We start from the raw sequence: 10057 nt of genomic DNA, 5'->3' as shown, positions 1-10057 counted from the left end.
AAATTATAAATAGTTATTGACATTAGTAGAAAAATAAAATTCAATAGATTTTTATTATAAAAATCTTAAATGTTCCCAACATTAATGTAATATAACCATTATTTTACCTTTTGCGTAGAAACCATGAAAAGAAAAAGTTAGAGCGTAATTGTGAGGATTCAAGATTTGTCGACGTCCACAGTCCACACCTAAAATGTCTAGAACGTAACTTCAAAGTCGAGGAGTCTCCTTTTATTTATTTGTCTTGAAAGAAAATTATTCTTTATTCAGATACTTACAAATTGCATAAACCTATATTCTATAAACTAAATTTTACCAAATTCATACGAACTCAAATTTTTAAAATTCTATTATCCAGGGCCTTGTGATGGATAACTATTCAATTTTAAATTTTCTTGAAAACTAAGCTTATGAACACTATCCTATATATTTTTGTTCATAAAATAAATTTTAAAAATTTAGTTTTGTTTTTTTAAATCTGACTATGAATGCAAATATTTTTTTTGAAGTAAAGCTGCATATTTGAGAAAACAAACACAATTTGAATAACAATTTTGTTTTTAATCTTATGTTTTTGACTTTCATTGAAAGTATGGTTTATTATTTTTTTAAAAAGAAATTTAACTTAATTTTTGAAAGTATTGGTAGAAAATGTATAAAAAAAAGAAAATATAGGTGAAAATAGTATAAATAAGTTTAGCTTTAAAAAACGAAAAACTAAAAATCAAATGAAATAGATACCCAAATGAGTATCAAATGGAGCCTTTAGTCTTTGCAAAATAATTCAAATTTTAAAGCCTCCATTTGTTTAAAAATAAACTGAAGCTACAACTGCAAACTAAAAAGAATAAACTAAAGGCTTAAAGAAATAATTTAGGGCGGAAGACCAGGAGTCTGAAAAACGTAAACTAAAGAAGAAAATTCTAGCTAATAATCATTTACATATCATATCATATGAATCAATATTGGGAAAGGGAAAAGAAAGTAGCAGAAAAGCAAGCAATTTGGATTGTTTTTTTTTTTTTTAAATGGGGCAAGTCAATTTACAGGAGGAGCTCTTTGTGAAATTCTCTCTTCTTCCAAAAGAGCATATGGATCAACGTACGATGGAGGAGATATTGCCGTTCTGCTGCCATCATGAACAAAAGATGCTCCAAAAAACTGCATTAAAATATTACACAACCAATTAGGGTTTTGTTTTGTAAGTCCACCTCCACCTCCACCTCCACCTCCACCTCCTCTCTAATATTAGTAGTAACTGAAAGGAAAGGAAACTTACAAAGTATAAAGCAAAAAAGAAGGAAACAGTAATGATGATCAACGGCCAGAATCCTAAGAAGAATGTTCCTCCTATTGTTAGCAACAGTTTAGCACGAGGGATCAACCCCTGAAAACCAAATATAATTAATTTAAACTACATCTACAATATATAAACTGAAATATGTAGTTGTTGTAATGATAGAGATGAAAGAGACCGAGATATAATTGTCGAGACTGTTAGAGCATTGATATAATTCTGTTTAAGTTTTTACAGAGGTAGAATTGCTTCTTCTTGGTGCTCACTCCAAAACTATTTTGCAAACTTTTCCATCCTAGATATTTGTCTAAATTGCGTTTTTTTTCACACCAGCTTAATTTTTAGCTTGGTTTTGTTTAGTTTCAGGTGTATTTAGCAAGCTTTATTTGTTTCTATATTTGTACTTTGAGCATTTATTGTTTTCATTTCAAGGAAAAACAATCTGTTTAAATTTTTGGGTTGATTGATGATCTAACATGGTATTAGAGAAAGGAGTCCTATCTTCGCACCTTTGTAATGTTATTTTCTTCTAAGTTAATATTGATTTCCAGGGCATTCTACAAATTTTTAAGCATACAAATGAGGGGGAGAGTGTTAGAGCATTCATATAATTAAGTTTACCATATCCCATCAACTAAAGCTTTTAAGTTGATGGGTGATTTTATATAGATCGAGACTAATTTCTCTTTTAAATGTGTAACCAACCATCGTTCTTTCCTATGCAATCTTATGACAATACCATAGATAATAATATTAAGAGCCAATTAATGGGTCGCTCATAAGACATAAATATGCGAATGTGCGATGAAGTTTATTGCGTTCGTTCCAGCACAAAATTAGAAATGAACTTTCCAGTTCTCCTTGGTTTTGTTTGGAAAATAGAATACAGTTCCAGTTTATGTAGGATGACTCAAATACTGCAAACTTCTACGTCAAACCTCACAATTCGATTTTCCTATTAAAAAAACCTAACTAGGATTTGTCGGTGTTTTCCACTGATTGGATACTGGATAACCGACTTTTGCTTGCTAAGATTTAACAGTTTTATTGGTTCCAATTATGAGGCTTTGGCGTGTCAAAGTTACACTTACACCTTTCAAAAAATTAATAGTGATTTTGTCTTTATTGGGAGAAAGGAATCTAGCACTTTCTTCTTTGATTATCTCCGCCTTCATGTTTGGTGGTGTTTTCCAATAGAAAGCAAGTCGTTCTAATTGAGCTTTATGGATGGAGGGAAGTTTGAGGTCGAGAAAGGCAACTTTGGTTCTGCTGAGTTACTCTGGGAGTTAGGAATTGTTGCTTAGTTGATAGATTGCTTTCCATCTTTGGCATTGGTTCGTAAAGGGTGCCTTTTTAAGAAGAGAATTCTTCTTCCCTTATTTTGACACTATATAGATAGTTTAACAGAAGAGGTTGGTTCAGCATGCCCTCTGTTGAGCCTTAGATGAATTCAGTTAATATCTCTACCCCAATTGACGGTATACTGCCTAAAATTTGGGACTAGAAGAGGTACTAAAAGAGGAAAACCACCTCTTGTTATGAAAGAAGCTCTCTCCGGAGGTGGCAGACTTAATCCAATCTAGTTGATTTTGAGCTTTATTAAAATCTTCAAAGCTCGAACCATTGTTCATTTAACTTATGAGATTTCGTTTTTTGGGACCTCATCTTAATGCTATGATCTAGGCACATCCAAAGAGCTTCAAAGCATGTTTGCTGGGAAGATTTGGAAGAAAAATTTCAGGCGCTTAGAGTATGCTTTGCATTTCTGATCATACACATAGTGATGGGTGGAGGAGATTAGTTTTCATCCTCCCTTTTGTAACAACAGGAAGGTTCTTTGACTGGAAAATTATTCTTTTGTTATTTGGAAAGAAATATGAAGACTTTTAAGTGGACAGAGTCACAGAGAGGTCATGGAAGGATGTGTGAAACTTGGCTCACTACAATGCTTCCGTTTAGGCTCTTGCTTCAGAGAGTTTTTGGCTTCCATTTGTTTTGGATGGTTTTCAACGTTTGGAACCAATCTTTGTAAATCTTTTCCATAGATCCCTTATTTGGGATCTTGGTTTTGCATGTCCGGCCAGTCTTTCAATATTCTTGGTGGAATAGTAATAATATTTTCATCAACTAATCACCAAATTCTGGTTATTTCGGTCAGAACTCGTTAAACAAGGGAACAGTAAAAACTAAAGATCAGATGAAATGAATTTATAAATTTGAATAGCATATTCACTAGTCTCCAATAAAAGCACAAGGAAATTAACCTCAAGGCCTTCACTGTTCAATTGCATGGAACGCTCCCTTTGATTGGATAGGCTCTTGTTAACTTCAGTTGAAACAGCACTTCTACGGGAGAAATCTCTGTTTTCTCCAGTCATCTCGCCACCAAGTCCAAAGTCACTGTTGTTAGTATCCTCAAGCAAGGAAGTGGGAGTTATACCTCTCTTCTTCAGCTCCTTCATGAATAATGATTCTGGAGGTTCTTCTCCTGAAGAAAGTAATGTAAAGCAACTTAAATTGACATAATTGGTCTCAAGCAAAAAACATTCTTCACTACATTCAACTCCAAGCCAGGTGCCCCGTGTATAGAGGAGCACATCGGAGCACATCTCCAACTCCCAGTTGTAATATACTACATGCGCACACATGGTTGTGATGGTTTCTGAAGGTGCTCCGTACCCATCACTACTCACAAACTAAATGAGAAAACTAATTACAATGGTTAGATTGACTACGAAGGATGTAAGCAGCAAATAATACAGTCATAGTATGGTTAGTCAACTTGATGACAAATAAGATCAACAGAAGATTTCAATCATACCAGGCATCTATAGAGATCATAGGTGTAGCCAAAGCAACCTTCTCTAACCTTGGAGAACACAGAGAGTCCTTCAAAATAATCATTCTCCATAGCCTTGTTTCTTGTTACGGAAAATGATTTAAGTTGCTTCACATTACTTTCTTCAACCTTGGAAAACACAAAAGAGATTTGAAGATGCTTATCTCGTGGATTCATTTGCTAATGCTTTTGAGACATTATTTAAGGAAGATGTCCAAGATAATTTGACTGTGGCTTCTCAACAACCTTAGTCGCCAGTTATAATTCCTTCCTCAGTTCCTTCAAAGTTAACATATTTAACTAAGGCTTGTGGTTAAATCAAAGAAATTCACTCTCTTTCCCCTCTCGTAAAGTTCTAAGGAGATAAGGCAGCTTATTTATCAATAAGAGTTGGATTTTTGCTTCAAATACTAGAGAGATCGTGGGTGTACTTTCTGTTGGGTTGCTTTATAAAGGGTGGCTGGTTTCTTGTACGCTTTATTTAAGTTTTTGTGGTGGCTTTTTAAAGTTTTCGTGGTGGTGGTTTAATATTACTTGTTGGGTTCTGTTTTGTTTTCCCGTTGGAACTTTTTAGAGCGTTAGGAACTTAGGAGAAGATTTCTTTTCAAGATTCTTGGTGCTAGTTCATCACAAACTTCTTTCATCGGATTTTTAGTTCATGCATCATTCAAGAGTTTCCAATTTGCTATTTGTTGGTTTTTGTTGATTGTTGGTCATTTTCTAGGTTTCTTTGGTAGTCTCGTAATTTGTATTAGTTTTTATTTTCTCAGCTGATGAAAGAGGCTTCAAAGTTGCTTCAAAAGTTTATCTTTTTTTGGTTGTATTTGCTGATCGTATCTTTTCTTTTTCTCTCCTTGTGAGAGTTTTAATCATTTTCATTACATCAATGAGAAGTTGTTTCTTGTTTTAGAAAAAAATCATTCTCCATGACCTACAAGAGGGTGATTAACTGGTCCCTAACTAGACAGTACAATCTTCTTGTGCACTACCTGTGGCATGGCAGACTCGATATATATGAAATACCTGAATGGAAACATATGACTTAGATCAAAAGGTATAGGAAAATAATCAATGAAAGAGAACCTTCAGGTTCCTAATGAGGAATGTGAAAATTTCTACCACTAAGATCTACTATTAGAGACATCACTACTGAGGCAGATACAAACTTGGTTGGAACATCTAATCAGGTGAACGCTAAAAGCTCTGCTCTAATATGTAAAAGTTCTTCTACAATGGACCAAGAAAGGAAAGGCCAGATGTGGACGTGCTAGGAAGATGGTATAAAGGGACTGGCTAGGTAAATTCATCGGAAATAGGCTTGAAAGCCTTCTGAGGCTCCATACAGAAGGGCCAAGCAAACCATGCCACTGTTACACAAGCTCAGAAAACTCAAACGTCCGAAATGGAAACACTTCTTAAAGGAGCAACTGGACCCATGGAAAGCTGTTCAAGCAATCTAAACAAGCATCGCCAGCTACCACTCCTAATACAAGTACGGGTACTACAACTATTGGCTTGGCACAGACTTATAGCTTCCTAAAAGCTTTGACTATAAAAATTGGACCAATGGAGACTTCAGATAATAGATTCAAGTGATGGTTAATACAGACATTGATAGGAATGAAGGTTTTATTTGTGTACCAAGTTTTCTCCGTCTTAGCTTTGCCCTCTCTAAAAGTTTTTTAATACATGTTGAGCGTAAAAAATTCTTAGCTTAAATTTTCATATTCCGGTTTAATTCATTTATGCAGTCGTGCCTATATTGATTCAAGAATAAACTTCTAAAGAGAATTGGAGTGCCAACCAAGCAATCATTATTCATAGCCCCCAAGCATCTTCCATTCCTCATTTACTCAAATAGCTTGATGGATACTTGCACGATTTTGCTACATGATTGTGCTACTGTCAACAGAACAAGATAATTCAAAAGCGACGGACTATCTGAACAGCAAACTACACCATGCAACTTCTAACTCATTGAATGTTAAGCTACTTACTGCCTCTCTGTCTCGCTCAAGTCAGTCATAATGAACGTGAATTCATGAAGAAGTCCGAGCGAGGCAAATGCATTGAAAGAGATAAGCCAGGAATAACAGATAAATATCCGGATGGATGCTCGCACGATTGTCTACAACGCAAGATAGTTCAGGACTGAGAATGACATGACATCCGAACAAAACCACATCAGTAACCATTGCCTCATCTAAGCTAGTTAATTAGATGCCTCTTAATCTCTCACTTTCAATATAAGCAAGACGACGTCTACGACAACGAACATTCAATCACCAAGAAAATACAAGTAAAAAGCAAATGCACTGAACAAGAAAAACACATAACAAAAAGAAGACCGCTAGAAGCAGAAGCAAAAGAAGAAGAAAAGCAGTTAAAACTTGCCATTGCTATCCTTATCAGCATCCTGAGCAGCGCAGCGGAAACTCAACCTTCTACAAACGCAGCCATATCGCAAACTCCTCCGACGTCCATGAAGCAGTACAAACCTCCTGGTGGAATCCAAGTCCGAGAAGAACCGGCTTGATTGAACGCCAAAATTCGGCTGAGAGATCGAAGGAGGAGAGACAGTTGATTTGAGAATTTGCAGAGCAGCCATAGGTTAGGAAGCTGGAGCTTTCTTCATCCCAGGGAATTCAATGCGAGAAACTACTAGTTTTTCATCTAATTTTTTCCAAAAAAGAAAAAAAGAAAAATGGAAAAAAAAAAGAAGGAAGCAAAAATGAAATACAAGCGGAGGAAACGATTAAAGCGTACACGCATCACCGGTGCGCATTTTAGCTAAATATTAGCTCAAATGCTAATTTGCTCATGTGGGCCCAAAATGAGAACTTGCTTTGTGGCTTGGATTTATTTTATTTTATTTATTATTGAAAAAGAGGTTGAAAGAGGAGTAAGAGAATAGAGGTGTGTGTGTGGGGATAACAATGATTGAATACACTTGGTGTAGAAAGTTCCACAAGGGGCATTTCATTTAACAGGATGTTTTGTTTTTTTAGAGGATGTATATATTTGTAGATGAACTTCATTTCCAAAAAGAAATAAACACATATTTGCATGTGCATCTTCATGTATGAGTGCATATGTAACACCTAGATCTTGACAATAATTCTTGAATTGTCAGGCAAATGTATACTTAGAGCCTAAAGGGGTAAATGTAACACCCGAGCTCTCACAAGATCTCCTCGAAGGAGAGAAGAGCTCGAAGTTCAAGTTTTGGAAGGGAAGAGTTTAACTAAGTACCTAGACTATGCCTTGGAGGAAGGAAAATTTCTAAGTGTTAGAGGCATAGTAGTTTGGAGTTAAAATTTTGGCTAAGTGTTCAACTATGCTATGAGAATAGAGTTGGATTCATAGCATAGGAGAGAATGGAGAATCTTGGATGAGGTTAACGCATGATGTAGTAGAAGAAGCATGTTGAACGCATCCCAAGGGGAGATTTTGAAAAACTATGGATGTCTAGGGATGTGGGAAACTATGCTATGAGATTATGTTGAGTCTAGAGGAAACCATGCATTGAACACTGGGATGGACGCATAGAGAACCATGATGGACGCATAAGGAAAGAATGATGAGTGCATAGGGTATTATGGGAGAGAAATTGGCTAAGTGTTGGACAACAAAAGACACCACAAGTGGAGGAAACTCTAAAAAGGGAAGGGTTGAATGCATAGATAAGGTGTTGGATGCATAAGTGGCCATGTGGGTGCATGCTTGAGAGAAAAGAGATACAAAGAGGAGACATGACTATGCCTTGAGTTGAAGGAGTAAACTATGCTTTAAGAAGAAGATAAAAATCAAGGGTGAAGGAAGTGGAAGAATGGTGCATAAGGTTGGAGTTGGGCGCATAGGAGGTCTAGTGAATTCCATTTTGGATCTATGAGGAGTAAGATGGATGCATAAGACAAACCCTTGAGAGAGAGTTATACCAAGGAAGCCTAAGAACCCTAGTTGGACGCATGATTCGGAGGGAGAATGTGAAATGGACGCATATCTTGCCATAGACCAAAGAGGAAACTATGTGGTGAATAGGAGACAAGTTGGTAACATAGTTAAGAAACCATGCATCCAAACCTAAGGGATCATGCATTGGAATCACTTCATGGGTGCATAAAGGATGGTTGGTGAAGTAACCATACGCCCAACATAAATTACCATGCGTTAGTTTGGAAACTTGGAGAACAAGGTTGGATTGACGGTAAAAAAAGGGTACGTGGCTCAACCAAATGAAGCCCTGATTGAGCCTAGTTTAAGTGTTGGTCTTTACAAAACCAACACTTAATCAACTGAGAAGATGAAAACGGTAAGTAGGATGAAATGAAAAGAGTCAAGCCACAGAGTACAATCTCTTATCCTCTTTGGCTCAATTCTAGTTCGTGTACAACCACTTGTAGAAGAATTGGAAGAAATGTCAGAAATGTCTCTCTTGAACTCAGCTTCCTCCACTCTTTGATCGGCGATGGTGGTGGTTCTCTTGCCTCTTGTTCTTCTCGTCACCATAGCACAGCTCTACGGTCTCAAAATTTCAGAATTATGCAATGAGCTAAAAGGTCCGTTCATCTGGTGGGATTTCTTCTATTTATAGGCGTTGGTCTTCTCCAACTTGATGATGGGCAGCATTAAATTCCATACCCTGGTCAGCTGCATGACACTCAGATGCTTTTTAGACACCGTCCGCTGCAGATGCCCATGCTTATAAGTAGTGATTTGACACAAACAGCCTCAATCAAGTTGGAGAAGATCGACGTCTATAAATAGAAGAAATCCCACCAGATGAACGGACCTTTTAGCTCATTGCATAATTCTGAAATTTTGAGACCGTAGAGCTGTGCTGTGGTGACGAGAAGAACAAGAAGGAAGAGAACCACCACCATCGCCGATCAAGGAGCGGAGGAAGATGAGCTCGAGAGAGACATTTCTTCCAATTCTTCCACAAGTGGTTGTACATGAATTAGAATTGAGCCAAAGAGAACAAGAGATTATACTCTGCGGCTTGACTCTTTTCATTTCATCCTACTTATTGTTTTCATCTTCTCAGTTGATTAAGTGTTGGTTTTGTAAAGACAATCAGTTTCTTTATAAATTCACATATTTGATTTATCATACTTCGCCACTGTTTATTTCTTATTTTATGTTGGATGTATCTATAACTTCATGCAAAATTCCATTTCGAAACGCTTAAACCAACTAAATCAATTGGTAAAAGCAGCTTTAGCTTAAATTATTCGAGAGAATAAGTAAGCCAGCATCAAGTGCTTAGTATATCTAGAGATAGACGCACTGGTGTTTTATTGCATCCTGTGATTGACGCATACATCCTAGAGATAGGTATTGTATGATATTCGCATTGAGAAGTGCCAAATAGAGTCTAACGCATAAACAGAGATAAACAAGTCATCTCATTCACATCATATGCTTGTTCGTGTACACGTAACTTAGATCGATGCATATCACTTGCATCAAACTCCATTTTTTCGCACGACCCCTTATCCTCTACTTGACCCTTTTGTATCTTCTTGCACACACACAACAGCTTAGTGTAAATAACTCATTTCTATATTCACTTAGGATACTTCTACAACAGTTACAACGCAAACCCCACACCAGATTACCCTCCTAACCTGGACGGAATGGTGACTGCAGCAGTTACCAACCCTTTTGCAGACACTTACTGCCTAACTTACCTTAAAATAATATTCAAACCCTGAATACATACATAATAACACCGAGCTTAACACATTTATATTACAGGGTTTCGCAGCATTGCTTTTACATAGATAATACAATCTAGTAAGCTCTATCAAGAATACTAGTCACTAGACAGACACATGTGTACTAATTAATACAGGTCTTCGAGTACGCTTCCTTCAACCTGTTTCTTTGAGTGGTAGAACAGCAGTAGAAAAGTCTTT

At 36.6% G+C, this 10057-nt stretch overlaps 1 protein-coding gene across 1 annotated transcript; it reads right to left on the bottom strand.

Annotated features, from left to right (window-relative positions):
- Window positions 1-872: 872 nt before the first annotated feature.
- LOC120091218 (tubulin alpha-6 chain) lies at window positions 873-6912 on the bottom strand. Its single transcript, XM_039049139.2, has 4 exons — window positions 6531-6912; window positions 3562-3785; window positions 1280-1387; window positions 873-1161 (listed from the first exon to the last, which is right to left on the bottom strand). Exons 1-4 carry the CDS (start codon window positions 6742-6744, stop codon window positions 1039-1041), a joined length of 669 nt encoding a protein of 222 aa, XP_038905067.1. The 5' UTR covers window positions 6745-6912; the 3' UTR covers window positions 873-1038.
- Window positions 6913-10057: the final 3145 nt, after the last annotated feature.

This window comes from Benincasa hispida, chromosome 11, assembly GCF_027475165.1.
Source record: "Benincasa hispida cultivar pf3 chromosome 11, pf3_genome.v1.1, whole genome shotgun sequence".
Lineage (NCBI taxonomy): Eukaryota > Viridiplantae > Streptophyta > Magnoliopsida > Cucurbitales > Cucurbitaceae > Benincasa > Benincasa hispida.
The sequence above is the reverse complement of the archived record's forward strand: the minus strand, read 5'-3'. Positions and strand labels throughout refer to the sequence as shown.